Source organism: Hyperoodon ampullatus (genome assembly GCF_949752795.1).
Source record: "Hyperoodon ampullatus genome assembly, chromosome: 1".
NCBI lineage: Eukaryota > Metazoa > Chordata > Mammalia > Artiodactyla > Ziphiidae > Hyperoodon > Hyperoodon ampullatus.
This window is the reverse complement of record NC_136914.1, coordinates 224,190,409-224,216,383: the sequence shown is the minus strand read 5'-3', so window position 1 is coordinate 224,216,383 and position 25,975 is coordinate 224,190,409. Positions and strand designations below refer to the sequence as shown.

The 25,975-nt window shown below is 44.3% G+C and overlaps 1 protein-coding gene across 2 annotated transcripts in view; it reads left to right on the top strand.

Moving 5' to 3' along the window:
* Positions 1-25,975, top strand: part of LOC307052188 ((E2-independent) E3 ubiquitin-conjugating enzyme FATS) — a gene marked incomplete at both ends in the record, with an annotated part of 242,601 nt that overhangs the window by 23,743 nt on the left and 192,883 nt on the right. For both annotated transcript variants that reach the window (XM_079703045.1, XM_079703044.1), the window contains one exon: positions 2,361-2,433. In XM_079703045.1, the coding sequence (XP_079559171.1) occupies positions 2,361-2,433 (73 nt within the window). The remainder of the gene's footprint in view (positions 1-2,360; positions 2,434-25,975) is intronic.

The following is a 25,975-nucleotide window of genomic DNA, read 5'->3' as shown; positions in this document are numbered from 1 at the left end:
ATTTGCAACGTTGTATTAGTTTCAGGTATACAGCAAAGTGATTCAGTTTTGTGTATATATATATATATATATATATATGTTCTTTTTCAGATTCTCTTCCATTGTAGATTATTACAAGATATTGAGTATAGTTCCCTGTGCTATACATTAGGTCCTTGTTGGTTATCTATTTTATGTATAGTAGTGTGTATATGTTAATCCCAAACTCCTAATTTATTCCCCCAGCACTTCCCCTTGGGTAACCATAAGTTTGTTCTCTAAGTCTGTGAGTCTATTTCTGTTTTGTAAATAAGTTAGTTTGTATCATTTTTTTAGATTCCACATATAAGTGATATCAATGATACTTGTCTTTTTCTGTCTGACTTCACTTAGTATGATAATCTCTAGGTCCATCCATGTTGCTGCAAATGGCATTATTTCATTCTTTTTTATGGCTGAGTAATATTCCATTGTGTATATGTACCACATCTTCTTTATCCATTCTTCTGTCAATGGACACTTAGTTTGCTTCCACATCTTGGCTACTGTAAATAGTGGTGCTGTGAACACCGGGGTGCATGTGTCTTTTCAAATTATAATAGTAACGGTATTTGGGACATGCTGGCTAAACGCTCAGGTGCTTGGGTTTGACAAGCCTGGTCTGACTCCTGCCTGTGTCACCAGGTACCCAGTGGGGGACCTTAGCTTTGACTTTCTCAGCTGCCATAGCAGGGCTGAGAGCAGCATATGTTTCTAACAGTTGTGAGAATTCAATGAGATGATGTATGGAAAGCACAGAGCACAGCACTGGCCCATATGAAATCTCGATAACTGTCAGCAGTTCTTCTTATGCTTATTATAATTAATAATCATATTACCCATTGGCAGTGGCTGAGTGAGGCCCAGGGGGGAGGAGCCTGAAAAGTGGCAGAAAATGCTATGTAACTCTTTAATTCTCCCCGTCTCAGCCCAGCCGCAGTCTGGGTCCTGCCCCATTCTTTCTCTTTCGCTATGAGGTCTCAGAGGCCAGGCTCCTGCTTGGAACAGAAGAATTGTTTGCTTGCAGCTTCCTCTCTGCTATCCCCAAACTGGTTGCCCAGATGCTGGGGATGTGAAGGGGCCAAAAACGAGACGTGAGCAACGAAAAGCTTAACTCCCCCCTGGGTCTAAGCAGTTTACTGGGGTTCAGAATTAGAGGCTGGCTGCAGCTCCATGACTGTGTAGCCTCTTCAGATCAGGATAAGATTACTACTGTGGGGGGGTCCAAAGAGTTATTCTCCAGCTTTGGGGAAAGGTCACGGGCTATTCAGAGGGATGATGGGCGTGCAGGGAGACCCCATGAGGAATGGGTTCTCTGGAGTCTGATTAGAAGTTGATAAATCAGAACCGAAAGACTCACCCACAGGGAACTGCTTTTTGAATAAACTTATAAACCTTTGTTGTTTGGCAGAGAAAGTCAGTATCCTGATCATGCTTGCAGACGGCAGAACACTTTTGTATACGTTAATCTTATTTTCTTTGGGCCTTGAAGGTTAATTTTTGAAATTTGATGGCTCATGATTAATCAGTTTATCAATATTTATCGAATGTCCAATTTTAGCTCAACACCCATTCAGCACTTTGCTGGGAGAGAAAAGAAATATGAGATGTGGTTCTTTGATCTACTAGCAAAATTCATGGCAAAATCCATGTTCACTGATTAGTTTTTCTCCCTCCCTGCTTCCTTCTTGTGCATTTTGCAATCATCAGAAAGAGACCCTTTACAAATGAACGTATTCACAAAACAGAAAGAGACTCACAGATATAGAAAACAAACTTATGGTTACCAAAGGGGGAAGGACAGGGAGAGGTAAATTAGGAATTTGGGATTAACACATACACACTACTGTATATAAAATAGAGAACCAACAAGGACCTACTGTATAGCACAGGGAATTCTACTCAGTATTTTGTAATAACCTATAAGGGAAAAGAATCTGAAAAAGAATAGATATGTGTGTGTGTGTGTATACACACACACACACACACACACACACACACAGCTGAATCACTGTGCTGTGCACCTGAAACTAACACGATACTGTAAATCAACTAGATTTCTATAAAAATAATAATACTTTTCTTCAATACCCAGAAAAGCCACAAGCAGAAAAAAAAAAAAAAAGGAAAAAGATAACCACCTTTAATTCATTGGCAGAGTTAACACAGGAGAAATGGAAATAAGTATATTCATTACAATCTGCAATCCTTTCTCAGGAGAAAGGAGAGATTCTAGGGACATTTCTTGATTTTTTTTTTTAATCCAGTAACACACATTACTGAAGATTATATATCTGGCAAATAAGAATATAAAACTGGGAAGGTTTCTGTTTATCTTCCAGATCCACAGTCGGCTTTTCTCATCCCCCAAAGATCACTCTGCCTGGGAAAGAAACGAGAGTCTTTCAAATCCAGGTAAAGAACTCATCGCTGACCGGGTGGCACTCCCCCCAAGCCTTTATTTAGTCTCTCTCTCCTTTATTTTTATTAATAGTGAAATGTGCTTTGGAGACTAGTCTTTCCCCAAACGTGAAATGAGAGCTCAGTGACTCCGACAAGATTTGAAGCTGAGTTGAATTTCCAAACACATAGGCTTTTAGGCTGGCAGTCTCTGAAAAAACAAACAACGCAGAAGAAATATTGGTTGCCTTAGGTAATGCCTTCAGAAGCCAAGATTACCCCAGATCGCTGAGCATGTGGGGGTTAGGCCAGCGTGGAGCAGGGACAAGTGTGGAATCTTCTCAGAGCTGGAGCCAGTGCAATTGAAACATAGGCACAGTGTCTGTGCGTTCATAAATCACTTTTTATGAAGCTTCAATTCATAGGCACTCAACTGTAGAAACACTAGGTGAAATGGTTCTAGTCCCTAACTTTAAGTTTGTTAATGTAAATGGCATGAAGCTAAGCTTTTTTACTCCCTTTCATGAGAGAAATCATATGGGTGTAGGTCAAATTTCTGATGGTCTTGTAATAAGACTGCTGGGTTAATGGAATATTTCTATTCAGAGACTGTAGCAAAAATTCTGAAAGAATTGTTTTTCACATAGCAAATTCAATTTTTTAATCTCCATTTGAATTTAAGTTTGTAAATGTGACTGATACGTTGGTATCAATGTGTGTGTGTGTGTGATCACACACACACACATTTGTAGCCTCTCTTTTCATTACCCCTCACCACCTGCCTATATCAAAGGTATCAGGGGTCTGAAATCCTTTCCTTAACTGACACAGTCAACCCAAGACAAAAATATTATTAAAGGAGCTTTCCTAGTTAATCCTTTGTGGAGCCACCACAGCCTGGTTTATAAGCTTATTCTTTAGTAGTGGCAGCTTTTTAGTTTGGATCCTTTAAAAACCTAGCCCAGAAATTGCTTGCAGTAAGAAGGTGAATCCACAGATAGAAGTTTCTGGTAGTGTGGGCAGCAGGCTCAGGAAGCACACTGGCCACCGGCACCCCCACAGGGAGTTTGGGGACATTGGGAAGAATGCCACGTTTCCTTGGGGCACTTGGAGGTGCCTGGGAGAACAGTCAGGCCCAGGGGACCTCATGTGGATGTGTCTGTCTTCTTTCCCTGAGGGCTAGGTCAGCTAAAACAGGCCTGCTCCAGCTCTTCCGACAGGGATGCCTGCTCACGTGGTAGTTAGCAGTTTAATGACCTAGAAACAAGCACAAGCTGGCCCTGAGACCAGAGGTTAAAGGTCCAGGCTGCAGGGAATGTGCCCAAGCAACCCTGGGTGAGCGGGAAGACACGTATCTCCTGGATTTCTTTCTTTCCTTTTAGATCTATCTATATTTCCAAAGTTCTCCTTCTGGAAGAACACTTTTGAGGCAGTCTTAAAACTTGGGTATTCAGGCTGAAGGCAAGGAGTTGCTAAAGAATCATTCCCGACACTTGTTAAAGAGGGTAAGGCAGATTTTTTTCAGAGGGACTGCAACAGTGGGGTCTTACAGGAGGGGAGAGAGATTGGACTCAACTCCAAATACAAGGAAAAATGGGAGTTTATAGCCAAGGAGCAGGGAAGGGGTCAGTGGATGGAAGATTTCTAAGAGGAAACATCAGAGGTAAGGGGAACTTTGGCTAAAGTGACTTGACAGGTGGGGGATGAGGAATTTGATCAGATATCAAGAACGGGGGATTTCCTCTAAATTGACCCAGCAGGATTCTTGCTAAAATCGGGCTAAACGGGCCAAGGACAGAACCCAAGAGCGTGGCCTTGTCAAAAAGAGTTCTCAGAGGAGACTGACTCAGGTCAAGAATGGTCTCTGTCGGAGTCGGTGCATGTGTGGGCACCGTGCTTCCGTGGGGGGCTGACTCCTTGAGGAGACATTTATGCCCTCCGCATCTTCCCACAAGGTCATTCCCACCTGTTAAAGGGAAATTGCACTGGACACTGGTTGAAAGCCGCAAGACAGATTTTATTTGAGCTGCTGCAGCCGGGGAGAGATTCCAGTGCAGCACCGAGCTCAACTGTGAGTACGGCAGGCACCTGGGGACCTACAGCTGATGGGGGGAGTGAGCGACGCAGCGGATGGAGAGTTACCGAGAAGAACTTGATTAGATATCACAGGTCAGGGAGATTCTTGTGAAACCAGCTTAGCAGGATTTGAATAAAACTGGACTCAATGGGATTCTTGGACCTGACAGGCCAAGGCAGCAGGCCTAGATGAAGCCTGGTCGGGAAGAGGGCTCAGAGGAGTCTGACTAAAGTTTGGTCCAGGAGGGAGGCCTGTCACACCTCTTCTACGAAAATTGGCCTGAGTTGTCCCCTGTGTCCTTTGAACTCTCTGTGGTCCAACTTGCTCCCTCAGGAAAGAACAAGGAAGTTTGGTTCAGGAATTAGACTTCCTATACCCACGCTCCTGAGGAGGGCTCAGTGCAAGGATGAGACCTCTCTCAGCCCCCTGGGCTTTGGGAAACCCAGAGTTTTAGGTCAGGCTTGGGGTTGCCAGGACCAGAAACACACTATTGACGACAAAAGAAATACGGTTGTAAGGAAACCAGTGAACTTTGTAGGAGAACAGGCCACCGGGTTGCACAAAGTACAGGAACCAAGGGGACTCCATTGGACCCAGTAGCAAGAGTGTGGTCCTTCACTTAGAGCCGTGGTAACAGGATCCGTGCCTGACTCTTGCAGCCCATGTCTTTCAGTTAACCTTCTCAGGCTCCATCCTGAGTCAATCATCCCGGGTTAGGAGACAAGGTCAGATGTTAGAAACCTGGCTTCTGGGCATCCAACCTTATGGGTGCCTGGCTAACAAGGCAGTTCTCCCAGAAGGAGTCCACAGGCCAAGCTGATGCCCCAAAGGCATAAGTAGGCCCATGGAATCTCAAGTTTGAGAGGGGCCATGGAGGTTGTTTTGTCCAATTTCTTCCTGATACCTGACATCTGAATCTCCTCCACCTCCTGCCCTCGCAGGAGTGAGGAAGCCTCTGCAGAGGAGGCCGACCACACAGTAAGCCCCAAGGCCAGGGGACTCGCTCTATTTGAAGGTAGCTCATGACTTGCTCACACAGCTGCAATTGTTAGAAAGCTTTTCTATTGTGTTGAGCCAAAATGAATAACCTTCTTTATTTTTAATCTGTACTGAGTAGGCAAAGAGACCCATTAAATATTTTTACGTTGCTGGAATATGTGGTCTGATCTGTGTTCTAGGAAGACAACTGTATTGTGATATTCTAGGAAGGCGATGATATAGGGTTTAGGCCAGGGCAGGGGCAGGGGATGCTGGGACTGTTGGAGCACTGGGAAATGGCAAAATTATTTACAAGCGGTCGCATAAGGGAGGAGTTAAAGATGTTTCTGGGCGAACAGCGCTACCATCCGTGGGGAAGGAAATTCAGGATTCAATGGCTGGTGCTGGTGGGGGCATCTGAATTTGTGGGGTTTGGATGCTCTGCATCTGAGAGACCATCTGTCCTAGATGTCTGTGAAGCAGCTGGAAATTTGGTGTCGAGATCCAGGGAAAGGTCAGGGTTATCGATCTCGATGTAATCGTCATTTACAGGTGGGTGATGTGAGAAACCAGGAGAACAGTTGAGATGAGTGCAGGAGCCAGTGTGTGAAGTGGGAAGAGAGTGGGCTACAAAGCCTGAGGTACGCACGGGCATGGGGTTCGAAGAGGTGTAACTTGAGGTCCAGTGCCAGTGTTGACCTTGCCCTCAATTTGTCCTTTATTTTTGGAAAAGTCTCTCCACTTCCTCAGGTCTCAGACAACGGTGGTTTAGGCTTCACCCGTGTCCAGGGGGTGGCTCTAACACTCAGTGATGTGGGTAGCAGTCTCTGTTACAGAAGCTAGATCGGAGGTATTTGGTCCAGTTGGAGTTCAGAGTGCTCATGCAAGAAATCTGAAGTGAATGTCATCTCTGAATTTTCATTTTTGTTTCCTTCATTTACCCAATGCAACTATTCACTGCCTTGGTCATTGGAAATTCCAGAACTGGGAATGGCAGAGATTTGATTTCTTATGGTAAAATTGTCCTCGTGTCCAGGCCTTTGAAATCTCTTGGCCAGGGTAAAATTTCAGGTTACTATGATTAATAGGCTCCTAACACTAAGGGAGAAAAAATTGTAGGAAGGATGAGTATTTCTTTTCTTTTCTCTTTTTTATGTCTATTATTTATTTATTTTTTTATTCTTATTAGTCATCCATTTTATACACATCAGTGTATACATGTCAATCCCAATCTCCGAATTCATCACACCCCCACCCCCACCCCACTACCGCTTTCCCCACTTGGTGTCCATACGTTTTTTCTCTACTTCTGTGTCTCAATTTCTGCTCTGCAAACCAGTTCATTTGTACCATTTTCTAGGTTCCACATATATGCGTTAATATACGATATTTGTTTTTCTCTTTCTGACTTACTTCACTCTGTATGACAGTCTCTAGATGCATCCACATCTCTACAAATGACCCAATTTTGTTCCTTTTTATGGTTGAGTAATATTCCATTGTATATATGTATACATCTTCTTTATCCATTTGCCTGTCGATGGACATTTAGGTTGCTTCCAAGACCTGGCTATTGTAAATAGTGCTGCAATGAACATTGGGGTGCATGTGTCTTTTTGAATTATGTTTTTCTCTGGGTATATGCCCAGTAGTGGGATTGCTGGGTCATATGGTAGTTCTATTTTTAGTTCTTTAAGGAACCTCCATACTGTTCTCCATAGTGGCTGTATCAATTTACATTCCCACCAACAGTACAAGAGGGTTCCCTTTTCTCCACACCCTCTCCAGCATTTGTTGTTTGTAGATTTTCTGATGACGCTCATTCTAACTGGTGTGAGATGATAACTGATTGTAGTTTTGATTTGCATTTCTCTAATAATTAGTGATGTTGAGCAGCTTTTCATGTGCCTCTTGGCCATCTGTATGTCTTCTTTGGAGAAATGTCTATTTAGGTCTTCTGCCCATTTTTGGATTGGGTTGTTCATTTTTTTAATATTGAGCTGCATGAGCTGTTTATATATTTTGGAGATTAATCCTTTCACTGATGATTCTTTTGCAAATATTTTCTCCCATTCTGAGGGTTGTCTTTTCGTCTTGTTTATGGTTTCCTTTGCTTTGCAAAAGCTTTTAAGTTTCATTAGGTCCCATTTGTTTATTTTTGTTTTTATTTCCATTACTCTAGGAGGTGGATCAAAAAAGATCTTGCTGTGATTTATGTCAAAGAGTGTTCTTCCTATGTTTTCCTCTAAGAGTTTTACAGTGCCTGGTTTTACATTTAGGTCTCGAATCCATTTTGAGTTTATTTTTGTGTATAGTGCTAGGGAGTGTTCTAATTTCATTCTTCTACATGTAGCTGTCCAGTTTTCCCAGCACCACTTATTGAAGAGACTGTCTTTTCTCCATTGTATATCCTTGCCTCCTTTGTCATAGATTAGTTGACCATAGGTGCGTGGGTTTATCTCTGGGCTTTCTATCCTGTTCCATTGATCTATATTTCTGTTTTTGTGCCAGTACCATATTGTCTTGATTAGTGTAGCTTTGTAGTATAGTCTGAAGTCAGGGAGTCTGATTCCTCCAGCTCCGTTTTTTTCCCTCAAGACTGCTTTGGCTATTCGGGGTCTTTTGTGTCTCCATACGAGCTTTAAGATTTTTTGTTCTAGTTCTCTAAAAAATGCCATTGGTAATTTGATAGGGATTGCACTGAATCTGTAGATTGCTTTGGGTAGTATAATCATTTTCACAGTATTGATTCTTCCAATCCAAGAACATGGTATATCTCTCCATCTGTTGGTATCCTCTTTAATTTCTTTCATCAGTGTCTTATAGTTTTCTGCATACAGGTCTTTTTTCTCCCTCAGTAGTTTTATTCCTAGGTATTTTATTCATTTTGTTGCAATGGGAAATGGGAGTGTTTCCTTAATTTCTCTTTCAGACTTTTCATCATTAGTGTATAGGAATGCAAGAGATTTCTGTGCATTAATTTTGTATCCTGCAACTTTACTAAATTCATTGATTAGCTCTCGTAGTTTTCTGGTGGCATCTTTAGGATTCTCTATGTATAGTATCATGTCATCTGCAAGCAGTGACAGTTTTACTTCTTCTTTTCCAATTTGTATTCCTTTTATTTCTTTTTTCTTCTCTGACTGCCGTGGCTAGGACTTCCATAACTATGTTGAATAGTAATGGTGAGAGAGGACATCCTTGTCTTGTTCCTGATCTTAGAGGCAATGCTTTCAGTTTTTCACCATTGAGAATGATGCTTGCTGTGGGTTTGTTGTATATGGTCTTCATTACGTTGAGTAGGGTCCCTCTGTGCCCACTTTCTGGAGAGCTTTTATTGTAAGTGACTGTTGAATTTTGTCAAAAGCTTTTTCTGCATCTGTTGAGATGATCATATAGTTTTTATTCTTCAGTTTGTTAATATGGTGTATCACATTGATTGATTTATGTATATTGAAGAATCCTTGCATCCCTGGGATAAATCCCACTTGATCATGGTGTATGATCCTTTTAATGTGTTGTTGGATTCTGTTTACTAGTATTTTGTTGAGGATTTTTGCATCTATATTCATCAGTAATATTGGTCTGTAATTTTCTTTTTTTGTAGTATCTTTGGTTTTGGTATCAGGGTGATGATGGCCTCATAGAATGAGTTTGGGAGTTTTCTCTGCAATATTTTGGAAGAGTTTGAGAAGGATGGGTGTTAGCTCTTCTCTAAATGTTTGATAGAATTCACCTGTGAAGCTATCTGGTCCTGGACTTTTGTTTGTTGGAAGATTTTCAATCACAGTTTCAATTTCATTACTTGTGATTGGTCTGTTCATATTTTCTGTTTCTTCCTGTTTCAGTCTTGGAAGGTTATACCTTTCTAAGAATTTGTCCATTTCTTCCAGGTTGTCCATTTTATTGCATAGAGTTGCTTGTAGTAGTCTCTTAGGATGCTTTGTATTTCTGTGGTGTCTGTTGTAACTTCTCCTTTTTCATTTCTAATTTTATTGATTTGAGTCTTCTCCTTCTTTTTCTTGATGAGCCTGGCTAATGGTTTGTCAATTTTGTTTATCTTCTCAAAGAACCAGCTTTTAGGTTTATTAATCTTTGTTATTGTTTTCTTTGTTTCTATTTCATTTATTTCTGCTCTGATCTTGATGATTTCTTTCCTTCTGCTAACTTTGGGTTTTGTTTGTCCTTCTTTCTCTAGTTCCTTTAGGTGTAACATTAGATTGTTTATTTGAGATTTTTCTTGTTTCTTGCGGTAGGCTTGTATAGCTATAAACTTCCCTCTTAGAACTGCTTTTGCTGCATCCCATAGGTTTTGGATTGTCGTGTTTTCATTGTCATGTGTCTCTAGGTATTTTTTTGATTTCCTCTTTGATTTTTTTCATTGATCTCTTGGTTATTTAGTAACGTATTGTTTAGCCTCCATGTGTTTGTGTTTTTTATGTTTTTTTCCCTGTAATTGACTTCTAATCTCATAGCATTGTGGTCAGAAAAGATGCTTGATATGATTTCAATTTTCTTAAATTTACTGAGGCTTGATATGTGACCCAAGATGTGATCTATCCTGGAGAATGTTCTGTGTGCACTTGAGAAGAAAGTGTAGTCTGCTGTTTTTGGATGGAATGTCCTATAAATATCAATTAAATCTATCTGGTCTGTTGTGTAATTTAAAGCTTGTGTTTCCTTATTAATTTTCTGTTTGGATTATCTGTCCGGTGATGTAAGTGAGATGTTAAAGTCTCCCAGTATTATTGTGTTACTGTCGACTTCCTCTTTTAGAGCTGTTAGCAGTTGCCTTATATACTGAGGTGCTGCTATGTTGGGTGCATATATATTTACAATTGTTGTATCTTCTTCTTGGATTGATGCCTTGATCATTACATAGTGTCCTTCCTTGTCTCTTGTAACATTCTTTATTTTAAAGTCTATTTTATCTGATATGAGTATTAATACTCCAGCTTTCTTTTGGTTTCCATTTGCATGGAATATCTTTTTTCATCCCCTCACTTTCAGCCTGTATGTATCCCTAGGTCTGAAGTGGGTCTCTTGTAGACAGCATATATATGGGTCTTGTTTTTGTATCCATTCAGCAAGCCTGTGTCTTTTGGTGGAAGCATTTAATCAGTTCACGTTTAAGGTAATTATTGATGTGTATGTTCCTATGACCATTTTCTTAATTGTTTTGGGTTTGTTTTTGTAGGTCCTTTTCTTCTCTTGTGTTTCCCACTTAGAGAAGTTCCTTTAGCATTTGCTGTAGAGCTGGTTTGGTGGTGCTGAATTCTCTTAGCTTTTGCTTGTCTGTAAGGCTTTTGATTTCTCCATCGAATCTGAATGAGATCCTTGCTGGGTAGAGTAATCTTGGTTGTACGTTTTTCCCTTTCATCACTTTAAGTATATCATGCCACTCCTTTCTGGCTTGTAGAGTTTCTGCTGAGAAATCAGCTGTTAACCTTATGGGAGTTCCCTTGTATGTTATTTGTCGTTTTTCCCTTGCTGCTTTAAATAGTTTTCCTTGTCATAATTTTTGCCAATTTGATTACTGTGTGTTTCAGCGTGTTTCTCCTTGGGTTTATCCTGTATGGAACTCTGTGCTTCCTGGACTTGGGTGGCTATTTCCTTTCCCATGTTAGGGAAGTTTTTGACTATAATCTCTTCAAATATTTTCTTGGGTCCTTTCTCTGTTCTCCTTCTGGGACCCCTATGATGTGAATGTTGTTGTGTTTAATGTTGTCCCAGAGATCTCTTAGGGTGTCTTCATTTCTTTTCATTCTTTTTTCTTAATTCTGTTCCGCAGTAGTGAATTCCACCATTCTGTCTTCCAGGTCACTTATCCGTTCTTCTTCCTCAGTTATTCTGCTATTGATTCCTTCTAGTGTATTTTTCATTTCAGTTATTGTATTGTTCATCTCTGTGTTTGTTCTTTAATTCTTCTAGATGTTTGTTAAGCGTTTCTTGCATCTTCTCTGTCTTTGCCTCCATTCTTTTTCTGAGGTCCTGGATCATCTTCACTATCATTATTCTGAATTCTTTTTCTGGAAGATTGCCAATCTCCATTTCATTTAGTTGTTTTTCTGGGGTTTTATCTTGTTCCTTCATCTGGTACATAGCCCTCTGCCTTTTCATCGTGTCTGTCTTTCTGTGAATGTGTTCCACAGGCTGCAGGATTGTCATTCTTCTTGCTTCTGCTGTCTGCACTTTAGGATGACTATTTCTGCCCAGACTTACATCTGTTTTCAAAATCAGTGAGAGGTAGGAAGTCTCTTTCAAATTTCCATTCTGTGTATTATAAAAAGATTCTGTTTACAGTTTCCCCATCACTGTGTTACCTGTCTCCCTATGAGACTGCTTGCTCTAAGGATTTAGAAAGGATTAAGAAAATCAGGCTCACATTTAAGCCATTTCTGTGGAAATCACTTATAGGAAATGTATGTAAAGGGGATTGACGAAGGTCACTGTTTCAATTAGCAATTCACTTAGGTAAACAAGAAGGTGGAATAGCATGAAATTTTCTCCCTCCTGATCAATTAAGCCTGACCTTTACAAATGGCAGTTTTTAAAGGGTGGGTCTTTGATTGATGAGTGGGATGAAGTGATTATATTTCCACTTAAAACTTGAGGATAATTGTTCCTTTATACCAGCTTTTATAAGAACAGTGATTTGCTTCTGTCATAATCATAGTTTCAATTTTATTTCATAGAGTCAAACAATTGCCCCAATAAAACACGTACGGTTGATCACGCTTTGAGGAAGGGTTGTTCTATTATACCTTAAAAACCACCCTGGATCTGATGTGAGTTGTGTTTTGTTTTTTCTTCTGGAAGTCATTTGTAATGCAGTTTCTCTACGAATGAGGTATAGAAGGGACACCACATTTTTATTTATTTATTTATTTAAATCGAACTGTAGTTGATTTACAATGTTGTCTTAGTTTCAGGTGGGATTCAGTTATACATATATATAAGTAAAGGGATTCAGTTATACATATATATAAATATATATACTCTTTTTTTATATTCTCTTCCATTATAGGTTTTACAAGGTGTTGAGTATCGTTCCCTGTGCTGTACAGTAGGTTCTTGTTGGTTATCTATTTAATACATAGTAGTGTGTATCTGTTAATCCCAAACTCTTAGTTTATCCCTCCTCCATCCCCTTTCCTCCTTTGGTAACCATAAGTTTGTTTTCTATGTCTGTGAATCTGTTTCGTAAATAAGTTTACTTGAGGGACACCAAATTTATCTGTTTGTTTTCCCTGAAAAACCTGTTTTTGTTTGTTTGTTTGTTTGTTTGTTTTTTGCGGTATGCGGGCCTCTCACTGTTGTGGCCTCTCCCGTTGTGGAGCACAGGCTCCGGACGCGCAGGCCCAACGGCCATGGCTCACGGGCCCAGCCGCTCTGCGGCATGTGGGATTTTCCCAGACCGGGGCACGAACCCGTGTCCCCTGCATCGGCAGGCGGACTCTCAACCACTGCGCCACCAGGGAAGCCCAAAACCTGTTTTTTAAATTAAGGCTCTAATTGTTGGAGTAGAATGATGTGGATACTTTTTGTACAGAGCTGTTTTGATCACACTGTGTTTATCTGCCTTATTATAGATTCCTCCCTGCCCATGGGGAGGATTCCTCTCTTGAGCAATGTTTAAGAGTGTCTTTCAAAAAATTATTATTAGTTAATTTATTAATATATTTATTTTTGGTTGTCTTGGGTCTTCGTTGCTGCACGCAGGCTTTCTCTAGTTGTGGCAAGCGGGGGCTACTTTTTGTTGCGGTGTGCGGGCTTCTCATTGTGGTGGCTTCTCTTGTTGCAGAGCACAGGCTCTAGGTGCGTGGGCTTCAGTAGTTGTGGCATACGGGCTCAGTAGTTGTGGTTCACGGGCTGTAGAGCACAGGCTCAGCAGTTGTGGTACACAGGCTAAGTTGCTCCGTGGCATGTGGAATCTTCCCGGACCAGGGCTTGAACCCATGTCCCCTGCACTGGCAGGTGGATTCTTAACCACTGCTCCACCAGGGATGTCCTTGTCTTTGGATTTTTCCAAGATTCTTTCAAGGGCTTTGTATGACAGGCACCTGTCCTGTGACTCAGCTTCCTTTGTTGAGAGGGACAGCCTTCCACTGAGCGTCTCCTTTCTGCTTTCTCCACCCAGCCTCCACCCTGTTCTGCAAGAGGGAGGTGGGAAAAAGCAGCACAACTCCTGGTCCCCGGAGAAGAAAGGACATTTATTCCTGCTTTCTGAGCAAGACATAAAGAGACGTGTTTGGGTCAGTTATGCCAACTTGTATAGGACATTATTGGAAAGAAAATAGACCAAGTTGCTTTTGTCACAGGGACATGTGATGGTCCCTGTTTGTTCTCTGATGAATAACCATTCCGCTCACATCCCCTCCTGAATTCTGCTTAGAGGCTGCCTGGGTCTTGACCCTCAGTTTTGTTGCAATCACCAATAAATAGTGCAATAAGCAACTTTTTCCCCCTGTACGAGTTTCTGCCTCTAGCTTCATCTTTGCCCATCACCTGGTGCATAATCTAATTTTTAAAATAATTGGTGAAATAATGTACTAAGCAAAGAGCTCAGCTGAAGATTACCCAGTTGTGTAGCTTTGTGTCAGAAAGAACTGCATCCAGGCAGATTTAACTGCTTCCTCTCAGAGGCATGGACACTTAGTTACTGCCTCTTGTGTACTGAGGAGCAAAAGAACCTCATCCAGATCTGAGGAAGTCAGATGCTGGGGTGGACATGACATGGACAGTCCCTGAGGGCCACTGTGTCCTATTCTTAGAAAGGGGGAATGAGTTTCAATTCATTTCTCCCCAGAGGGTATGAGCCCTTCATCCACCGTGCAATCTCTCTAAGCTCAGGGTTGCTGTCCCATCTCAGAAATGGTACCACCATCCATCTGGTTGGCCAAGCTGGAACCCAAGGAGCCTTTCTGTGTCTCTCACACTCCCACATCGAATCCCTGACTACATTCTTGTGATTTACCTCCCAATCATCTCTGGGATCCACCCTCTTCTCTCCATCCCTGCTGCCATGTTGGTTGGACTCCTGCACTAGTCCATGCTTTCTGCCTAGTCTCCACCTATAGATAGAATGAGCTGTTGAGGCCACGTTGCTCCCCACTTAAAAATCTTTCCATTCCTTTCAATTGCTCTTAGAATAAAGAAAGTTCTTAGTTTCTTTCATCAGCATCTTATAGTTTTCAAAGTACAGGTCTTTTGCCTCCTTAGGTAGGTTCATTCCTAGGTATTTTATTCTTTTTGATGCGATGATAAATAGGATTATTTCCTTAATTTCGCTTTCTGATTGTTCATTGTTAGTGTATAGACATGCAACAGACTTCTGTGTGTTAATTTTGTATCTGTGAATTTACCGAATTCATTGATGAGGTCTAGTAGTTTTCTGGTAGCATCTTTAGGATTTTCTATGTATAGTATCATGTCATCTGCGAACAGTGACAGTTTTACTTCTTCTTTTCCAGTTTGGATACCTTTTATTTCTTTTTCTTCTCTGACTGCTGTGGCTAGGACTTCCAAAACTATGTTGAATAAAAGTGGCAAGAGTGGGCCTCCTTGTTTTTTCCTGATCTTAGAGGAAATGCTTTCAGTTTTTCACTGTTGAGTATGATGTTAGCTGTGGGTTTGTCATATATGGCCTTTATTATGTTGAGGTAAGTTCCCTCTATGCCCACTTTCTGGAGAGTTTTTATCATAAATGGATGTTGAATTTTATTAAAAAGAAAAAAGAAAGTTCTTGCTGTGGTCTGAAAGGCCCTGGGGCCCCTGCCCCTGAGCTCCACCACCTCCACCTCCCTCTTTCTAATGCACTTGTGCTCTCCGTGAGCCTTCTGCTGTGGGATCCTTGTATTAATATTGTACGAGCTGGTCCTCCAGCTTGAGCTATGCCACTCATTCCCTTCTCCCTAAGTGACCTTGACTCATCCTACAGATCCTCACCCGTATGCCCTAGGGAAGCCATCCCTGATCTCAAGACCAACCCCACCTCAGGTGCCTGGAATCCACCTTCCTCTCCTTTGCTGCCCTTGTCACAGTCACGTGATGTTTCTTTGTATTTGATGAATATCCGTCCCCTCATCCAGACTGTAAGCTGCACAAGAGCTTAGATTTTGCTTGCCAGCCCCCGTGCCAAGCCCAGGTGCTCCGTAAACACCTGTTTGGGGGATGAGCTGGCTGGTTGCAGGAAGGAGAGCCTGGAGAGCTGTGAGGACAGGGAATCAGACACATCACCATGGCTGACATCGAAAGGACTCTGAGGTGCCATGCTGAGACGTTATGTCTAGTTCCCTTCCTGCTTTCTCTTCTTCCACGCTCTGAATGGATCCCACCCTCTCTCCTGACCCCCATCTTCTCAATCTCCTTCCTCTGATGTCATCACCCTCTCTCCTCCTAGGGTTGCCTGGCCCCAGAGCCATGAACCCCAGCCTGTGCAGATGCTTGTATTGGGCTCAGACATTGTTATTGGTGCAACTTCAGGCTGCTTTAAATTAGAAAGGTTTATTGGTTCCTACTTCCTTATTAATTGTTAGTTGTATATCAGGAGCCCCCCAAGAGAAAAATAACACTTACAAATAATTGTCGGAAGTCACACACTCCTTCCGAGGGTTGTATATTATTGGAGAAAGGCTGCAAATAGAAGGCACTTTCCCAAACTCTTGTGGGCCCCGCTGTGCAGAATGCTGCTTGTTTTGGTGAAATATTGTTAATAAGGCGTGGAGAGAATAGACTTGGTTAAAAGCTAAAGTAGTATTTTTTTTTTTGGAGTAGCTTTTGCAATTGAAAGCGACACATGGAATTAAATGTATTTTTGAAGCTTATTGTGCTTTTTAATATCATGATCGTGTTAGTGTCGAGCTTTCCAGCACAAAAGGAATTTTTATCTGGCAGCTGTAATGTGATGGAGGCAGAGGGCCTGAGGATCTGAGGAAAGCATCTTCCCAACAAAGCAGAATTGTCTACCCTCATCGCTTATTTTATGTCTTGGTAAAAATACCAGTGCTGGCCATAAGCTCATTCTTTTTTTTTTTTTTTTTTTAAGCAATCAACAAGATTTAATTCACGTCTATGGAATATTTCATCCAGTAACAACAGAATACATTCTTCTCAAGCTCACATGAAACATTCACCAAATTAGACAACATTCTGGGCAATAAGACATACTTTAACATATTAAAAAGAATAGAAACTATACAATGTCTGCTTTCAGACCACAAAGGAATTAAACTAGTAATCAATAACAGAAAGATAGCTGGAAAAGCCCCCACTACTTTATTGGAGTATAATTGCTTTACAATGGTGTGTTAGTTTCTGCTTTATAACAAAGTGAATCAGTTATACATATACATATGTTCCCATATCTCTTCCCTCTTGCGTCTCCCTCCCTCCCACCCTCCCTATCCCACCCCTCTAGGTGGTCACAAACCACCGAGCTGATCTCCCTGTGCTATGTGGCTGCTTCCCACTAGCTATCTGTTTTACGTTTGGTAGTGTATATATGTCCATGCCACTCTCTCACTTTGTCACAGCTTGCCCTTCCCCCTCCCCATATCCTCAAGTCCATTCTCTAGTAGGTCTGTGTCTTTATTCCCATCTTACCCCTAGTTTCTTCATAATTCAAAAAGAGTCATGTACCAAAATGTTCATTGCAGCTCTATTTACAATAGCAAGGACATGGAAGCAACCTAAGTGTCCATCATCAGATGAATGGATAAAGAAGACGTGGCACATATATACAATGGAATATTACTCAGCCATAAAACGAAACGAAATTGAGATATTTGTAGTGAGGTGGATGGACCTAGAGTCTGTCATAGAGAGTGAAGTAAGTCAGAAAGAAAAACAAATACCGTATGCTAACACATATATATGGAACATAAGCTCATTCTTGTAAAGCAATGACTTGTGAACAGATGACTTAAACTGCTTCCTTCTCTCTCTCTCTCTGGGTGGGGTCGCTGGCTGACAGCTTGCCCTTAGCTCAGGTGGTGAAATGCAGTAGGCAGGGAGGATCTGCCTGGCTGAGAGAGAGCTCATTATGAGCAGGCATCATCGCCAGGAAAGGAAAATTAGGGTCGACACCCCTTTCCAGCTTCAGAGGGAGGACAGACTCTCATCCCCTGGTGCAAACCATATTCCTGGGTTCGAGCAGGAGGCAGGTGAGATCTGCTCCTCATTTGATGGTGCTATTGTTCTTTGAAGGGCCTTGGCTTCATGTCAGGAGCCTGCGTTGGCACCTGAGGAGCCCTTCCAGAATGTTCTCCCCTTAGGCTGGTATTTGACAACGCTGCTGTCTGACCTCTGTGCCGAGGGCAGAGCTCCTGAATCTTATTTGAAGAGCTTCAGCTGTGAAGTTTCTGTTTTTCACAAACTACCTTGACCACAGGGGGCTGAGTTTCCTTCAAGTGGTGTATGTGATTTTTTTTTTCTTTTTTTTTGCGGTACGCGGGCCTCTCATTGTTGTGGCCTCTCCCGTTGCGGAGCACAGGCTCCGGACGCGCAGGCTCAGCGGCCATGGCTCACGGGCCCAGCCGCTGTGCGGCACGCGGGATCCTCCCGGACCGGGGCACGAACCCGTGTCCCCTGCATCGGCAGGCAGACTCTCAACCACTGCTCCACCAGGGAAGCCCAATATGTGATTTTTTTTTTTAAATGGAACTCTTTCTGAAAATGGAATCTTAGGGGAAGCCAGTTTGTCAAACAGATAGAAACATAGGAGCTCTGGCTGAAGGCGGGCAGTGGGCACACATGCCCAGGTGGGCCCTCTCCCCTGAGATGTTCTGGAAGTCTGCTGGTGTGTGGGAGCATGATTCGAAAGCGATCGTGGGCAGAGGCCTGGGAGGAGAGCACAGGCCATTTCTATAGAAATTGGTTGTTTTCTCTTTGAATGTTGAGACATCACACCGTTAACCTGCAGCCCTGTGGAATGAGCAGGTTATCCCTGCGGGCGGTCCGTTTTAACCTAGAGACGTCCCCTGCTTTCCTTATTGATCTGCACTCGAGTTCTTAAATCCCTCTTTACTTAATGGCTCTCATGATTGTGATTATCTTAGTGCCTTAGGGCTGGACCTGATGCTGTAGGTTCTTCCGGGCTGAGGGCTGGTGCTTGTGGCATCCCCTGAAGGGAGAAGAGGTGGAAATGTGCTCTGGGTTTTAACTGGAAGATGGGATGCAGCAAGAGTCTATCATAGGATGGTGCTTTTAAAATTCCCTTCCTTTTCCGGTATTAAATAGCGTCCCTTTAATGACCCTCAGCTCAGAGTTTCTTTTAGATCCTTCATACTGGCCCTGGCAGGCCTCCAGCTACTTACTCAACTCCAAATGGAGCTTTCTCTAAGGCCTGGCGTGTGCTTAAGTTTGATTTGTCCTTTTTATGGGACTGAGGAACCCTCTATGAGGGCGATGAAACATCGAGACAGGCAGCCCGGGGAAGATGGCCAAGGCTGGTTCCTGGGCGGCTTTGAGAGCCAGCCATGTGGGGGGTCGGGACTCCCTTCCAGAAAGCTGTGCACGTGAGCGGGTGGGGGAACGTGGATTCTGAGCTGGGGATGGCCTGAGCATGAATTAAAATTGGGGTCAAAGGATAATGTTTCTGCCTTCAGAGACAAGTTTGGAATCCAAGTTCTGGGGTGAAATTAAGAGGCTTTGGAAAATGCCAGCTCTTCTACTGTTCATTCTTGGACATGCGATGAGTGAGTGACCTCAGCTTCACCACTGGTAAAGTGGGAATGATAAGACCTCCCTTGCACTGTTGTTCTGAGGAGTAGTTATAATACGTATAAAACACTAATCCTAAAGATTTAAAAAAGTTTATTGCGGTAAAAACACTTAACATGAGATCTACCCTCCTAACAAATGTTTGAAAGCGTGCAGTGCATTGTTGTTGACTGTTGATACAATGTTGTTCAGTAGATCTCTAGGGCATATGCATCCTGCCTAACTGAAGTTTTATGCCCTTGATTAGAAACTCCCCAGCTCCCCTCCCCCAGCCCATGGCCATCACCCTTCCAGACTCTGATTCTATGAATTTGACCGTTTTAGAAACTTCACATAAGTGGACTCATGTAGTATTTGTCTTTCGGTGATTGGTTTATTTCACTTAGCATAATGACCTCAAGATTCTTCCATGTTGTCATATATTGCAGGATTTCTTTCTTTTTTAGGGCTGAATAGTATTCCATTGTATGTACAGACCACCCTTTTTCTTTATCCATTCATCTGTTGATGGACATTTAGATAGTTTCCACATATTGGCTCTTGTGAATAAAGCTGAAATGAACACAGGAGCGCTGATATCTCTTCAGGATCCTGATTTCAGTTCTTTGGATCATACCCAGAAGTGGGATTGCTGGATCATAGGGTAGTTTTAGTTTTAACTTTCTGAGGAATGTGCATATTGTTTCCCATAGTGGCTACACCATTTTGCATTCTCAGTAACAGTTCAGAAGTTTCAATTTCTCTACATCCTTGCCAATACTCGTTGTCTTTTCCTTTTTTTTTTTTTTTTTTTTGCGGTACGCGGGCCTCTCACTGCTTTGTCCTCTCCCGTTGCGGAGCACAGGCTCCGGACGCGCAGGCTCAGCGGCCATGGCTCATGGGCCCAGCCACTCTGCGGCATGTGGGATCTTCCCAGACCGGGGCATGAACCCGTGTCCTGTGCATCGGCAGGTGGACTCTCAACCACTGCACCATCAGGGAAGCCCTTTTTTTTTTTTTTTTTTTTTTATAAGAGCCATCCTAACAGATGTGAGGCGATATCCCATTGTGGTTTTGATTTGCATTTCTCTGATGACTAGTGACTGATCCTAATCATTGATTTTAAAATTAGCATTCAGGATATCAACCTTCTGTACAGAGGCTCACAGGCTATATTTCTTTTTCCGAAACATCCTGTTTGAGCTGTGTGTTGGGGGAAGGAGAGAGATGGTGAGTTGACGTGGGGCATGTGGAGAGAAGGACCACCTGTGGTCTGTGATCTGTGGATTCCACATCAGCCACACCAGAAAACCATGGGCACATCCAGCGGGTCACCAAGCTCAGCCCATCCCCATGCCGGCCTTCCTCTTTATCCCTGCAGCTTTGTCCCATCCTGTCTCAGGATGGATCAGACCTGTGCCCCTGGCCTGGGCTTCCTGAGCACTTCAGTGGGTGTCTGGTGACGTCCTTGCCCTGTGTGCTGCCCCATCTCAGGCAGACGCTGCCGTGCCCTCTCCTGGCCCTGGATCATCCTACATCTCTCTTCACACTATTTCTTGCCTATCGGCAAAATCTCTGCCTTGTGGGTCTCTGGGAAATCAGCAGAGAGATGATGAAAAATGCCCCTGGAGCCTGGACACTGCAACCTCACAGGCAGGGTGGCAGCAAGTGGGTGACGGCAGGCAGGGGCAATGTCTGAATGGTGGCAGCAGACACCAGAGTCAGGTGGGGCTCCGCGTAGATCCAGAAGTGCCGTTTTGTCAGAGGACTCAGAGCGGGATAAGGGATGAACAACAGTAATGGAATTCATGTATCTGTTGCCATGGTAATGCCGAAACACTCACCATCCCCAAGACTCAGTGGCTCATAGAATGAGAATTTCTTTGGCTCTGGAGCCTCAAGTTGGTGAATTTGGCTGATGGTTCTGGTCTCTTCTGGGCCTGCTTGTGTGTTTGGGGTTGGCAGGCTGTCAGCTGGGGCGACGGCTCCACTCAAGCAGGTCACCTGGGGTGAAGGCTGGGGACAAGAGCAGAAACAGGAAACAGAAGCAGAAACACATGTACAAGCTGAAGTAAGTCAAATGGCAGAGCTCAGAATCTAGACGTGGAAAAATAGACCCCACTCCTGACAGAAGGAGCCGCAAAGCCCATTGAAAAGGGTGGGGTCTGAGGGGGTGGAGAACTGGGCAGCTCCTAATGCTGTCCACCTACCAACTCTGCACCCAGCAGTCTGCTGGGCATGAGCAGGGTTTGTGCTGTTTTTCACAACCACTCCAAGAGGAAGGTACACGTATGTCCATTTGATACATAAGAATATTGAGCTTCAGAAACGGTCCATAACTTATGGGGTTGCTGGGTTGCTCGTCTCTAAGATGAGGGTCATATTTTCTACCCCAAGTTCTGTGATGGGGGTGAACACACTGGGGCCGTATCTTCGGCATCTGTGCCTGGCACACAGTGAATCCTCATAGATGCCAGCTGCCCATGGACCTGAAACCACACACGCCCAGGGACCACATGTGTCCCCGAGTCAATGCAGCCCCAGTGCCTGGCTCAGAGAACACGACCCGATAAATAGCTGTTCAATGGCTTCATGACAACGCATAGGGTCTTGGAAAGGCAACACCTCAAGGTCAGGCAGATCTGGGTCTGAGTCTGATTCGTCATTCATTAGCTGTGAGGTCTCTGGTTTTGGAGTCTGGGAGACACGGTATCTTTTAAGGTCACTCTTAAAAGTTTCCAATCTCATCTCTTCCATATGAATGTTGCCAGTTGATATGTCTTGGAATTCTGTTCCCTGGGGCCACTGTTTTTCAGCTCTCCTGGGGCACCCATGACTACGTAAATGAGGACAGTGTCTCATCCCCCTTTAACACCTGCCCCATCTGTTTTTGCCACTTCTGCAGTGGCTTGGTCCTTGACCTGGTCAAGGTCAAGTTGGGAAGCTGCACCCATGGCTCCTAAGGATGGTTTCATCATCCAAGGATCTGCTCCTTAGGTCTTGGTGTTTACATTGCCAGTCCTCGATTTTGATCATTCACTGGTCAAGTCCCTGCCATCAAGGAAGTTTGGAGATCTCAAAGGCCTGGGAGGTAGAGGTTGTGAATCAGAATGGCAGCCCCCCTTTTACTGAGCACTTACTGTGTGCCAGGAACTGGGATGGGTGCTGAGTATGCAATGTTGAACCTGACATCAGTGGAACTTGCCCTCCTGAAATTTATATTCTAGAGGTTCAAGATGGACAAAAATCAAGGGAAGAAACAAGCAACATCAGTGAGACAAGGAGAAGAGAGAAAAAAAGAGGGACACCTACTTCAGGTCAGGAAGGTTGAAAAGGAGTGTGCTCTACCAGGCGCCAGGGTCGGGGTTGCTTCAGGAAGAGGAAGCAGGATGTACAAAGGTTCTGAGGAAGGGAAGAGCCTGGTACATTCAAGGAGCTAAAAGGAGACCCGATGTGGCTTGATCATACAGAGGAAGGGAGAAGTGACAGGAGGAGTCTTTGGAAGGGTGAACAGGAGGTGGATCAGACAGGCGGGAGGGCTGTGCTAACAGGGCTGAGCTTCCTGTTTCATGCAGAAGCAACTAAAGCATTTGAAAAGAGGAAGCTGTGGGACTCATTCTGCTTTGTGACAAGACCACTTATGCAAGCTGGGGCAGATTCAGGTGTTTTGAGGCCTAAAGCCTATATAATTTGGGCAAACTTGTTTAAGAAATAGCATACAAAATGGCACGTACAAAAGTGCAGGGCCCTGAGAGAGGCTGGGAAAGGCGTCCACGTGGATGAGGGTCCGGAAGCTCCCTCTGGTTCGCACTGGGTCCCCCTTGATGTATGAATGAAGGGGGGCAGGAGTGAATGCAGGAGGATGAGTTCAGGGCGTGTAGCAGCTGTCCAGACGAGAGAGAGTGGTGACCAGGGTGCTGGCCTTGGAGAACTAGATGCACTCAGATAGGTGTTGGGCATAGAATCCAAAGATTTTGCTCCAGGCTTGGATGTGGGCAGCAGGGTAATGGAGGAACTGAAGACGACATCACACGAAGCATCTCCTCTCCTTTAATCCTCTCCGTACGTCCAGGAGGTGCTGGTGATGACATTTTGTTTTAAATTATTTTTTTATCGCCTTATAGTTGATGTGCGATATTATATAAGTTACAGGTATACAATATAGTGATTCACACTTTTTAAAGGTTATACTCCATGTATAGCTATTGTGAAATCCGGCTGTATTCCCCGTGTTGTACAGTATATCCTCGTAGCTTTTTTTTTTTTTTTTTTTTTTTTTTTCTGTACGTGGGCCTCTCACTGCTGTGGCCTCTCCCGTTGCGGAGCACAGGCTCCGGACACACACAGGCTCCGCGGCCATGGCTCGCGGGCCCAGCCGCTCCGCGGCATGTGGGATCCTCCGGGATCGGGGCACGAACCCGCGTCCCCTGAATCGGCAGGCGGACTCTCCACCACTGCGCCACCAGGGAAGCCCCCTCGTAGCTTATTTTACACGTAACAGTTCGTACCTTTAGTCCCCTCCCCCTATACGGCCCCTCCCCCTTCCCTCTCCCCACTGGGAGCCACTAGTTTGTTCTCTATCTGGTGATCGTCTTAAGTCCAGAAGTAAGGAGGTTTCGTAACCTGCACAGGGCTCAGAACTGCCCAGTGTCAGGTTGAACCCTGGCTGGGCTGCTCCGACACAGCTGCCTGTAAGCCCCTGTCACCATGTGCTTGGGGGGGGGCGGGCTGCAGAGCTGCGGCGGGCGGTCACTCATGGGGGCGCTTGACTTCAGACTAGACGTGCGCAGATCTTGTCAGAAGGACTTGAAAAGACTCCTTTTCCTTCTCTTGTTGGTTCTCGCTCTGCGTTCTCCTCCCACTGCGGACCCTCACCTAACCTAACCCGGGGTCCCTCGGCCACTTCTCAGAGCCCGGCCTGGACCACATCTCCTCTAGGTGGTCCCTTCTCCCTCCTCTTCTGCCTCCCACCCCCAACCCCATGAGCTTGTTCACAGGGTGGCCACACTGTGGGGACTCCTTCATCCTAGCATTTTTGGGGCTCAGCACACAGTAGGCATCCAGTCAGGTTTTGCTGAATGAAGGTCTTTGACATAAAGGTGGAGGAGCAAGCTCATTCCATGCAAGGGCTCCAGGGATTAAAGCTTCTCTGGCCTGTTTTCTGGTTATTAAAAATGGGACAATGATCGTCCCTGCATCACGGGGTCATGGAGAGGACTAAACAAAGTCATGCCGGCACCATGCCTGGTGCAGAGTGCACACGCGGGCGATGGCTGTTTTTATTATCTGTATTTTAAGAGGAAAGAAAGATGAACAGTATCATATAGTTAATGCCAGATAAAACTCTAAGGTATATTTGCAAGTTAAAAGAGAAGTTGGTGAATGCAAAAATGAGGCTCTCGAGCAGCGAAGTTCAGAGACAAGTCTTTGGGGTCTGAGACCCCTCCCCCCACTCACCTTTCCTTGCAGCTGGCATTCATCAAACCCTGCATGGCCTGGCCCCCGCCCTGGACAGAGCTTTGCAGAGCTGGTGGCTCCTGTCCTTACTGAATACAAAGTATGTGGGTTTACTAATGGGAAACGATGTCATATCCACACAGAATACAAAGCATGCATAGCCCTATTATTTATAAGCTCATTTTTCTACAAATGGCCTCTCTTCCCTGGCGAGCATCAGTTTTTCTGATAGGTTAGACTCAAATTTTAAATATGTGGGATTTTAAATCACTTTGAAAACTTTCCCCCTTTCAAGCCATTGTAGAAAGAATAGATCCCTTCAGATGTCTGCATCTGTCGGGCAGCTGGAAGCTGCACCTCCTGCTCTTGTCTTTAACACCTGTCATTTGTCTCCGCACTGGGTTTTCCTGATAATTGAGATGTGCTGTGCGTGAAGCAGGGGTCTGATCTGTGGGTGCCAAAGCTGATCTTTGGCCAGATGTTCTCCCTTCATTAGAATGTGTCCGTCAGATGTGGCTCATCAGAGATCTCTGCCGGAGGGTGTCTGCCTCTGTGCTCTGTACGTTGGGATAAGCTGGGCTTCTTGTTCCCTCGCCAAAAAGACGGAATTAGCATTTAAGAAGCTGTCGTCATAAAAGTTTTCACCCTTCCCAATTAACGCAGGAAGAGGTCAATGACAGAAAATCAGTGCTGCAGAAATCAGCCTTCATCATTCCCGAGCCGTTGGCGCCCTACGTGCCACATCTGAAGGCTGCGTCCGCCTTCCAACCCCACTGAGGATGTGACTATGTGGTACACTGGCTCGTGGCTGGAATCTTAATTTCTGGATTGGCAGTGTTGCAGGGAGTCCTATTTAGACCCCATCTTCTTACACAAAGGCCATTCAGAGGTCTTCTCGGAGGCCAGGGTAGGCCACCTGGTAGAGGAAATGGCAAATGGCGGTGCTGCTCTGTGCGGTGGGGGACACATGGCAGCAGCTCGGTGTCTGGAAGGAGCCCGGCAGTCACAGCCCAGCCCCTCTGTAACGAACTGGGATCACCCGTCGCACTCCCACCTGTAAGGAGAACAGAGAGTGAGGGGCAGGAGGGGAGGGCTGGTCTCGGAGAGGCTGCCGGGACCAGATGGTGATGTTACGTGGCCAGGGAGACACCCAACTGAGGAGTAGTGACTGCCAAGTCCTCGGAATGGTCCACTCAGCAAAATCAGCCCCACGTTACTTATTACTGAGCTGTTCTCGATGCTGGGAGGCTGACCTCTAGCATGATCAGCACCCCTCCTTCTGGCTCAGTGTTCTCAGGGACAGTGGGAACTCAAGCAGAGGGCTCATCATGAGTGCTGGAATTC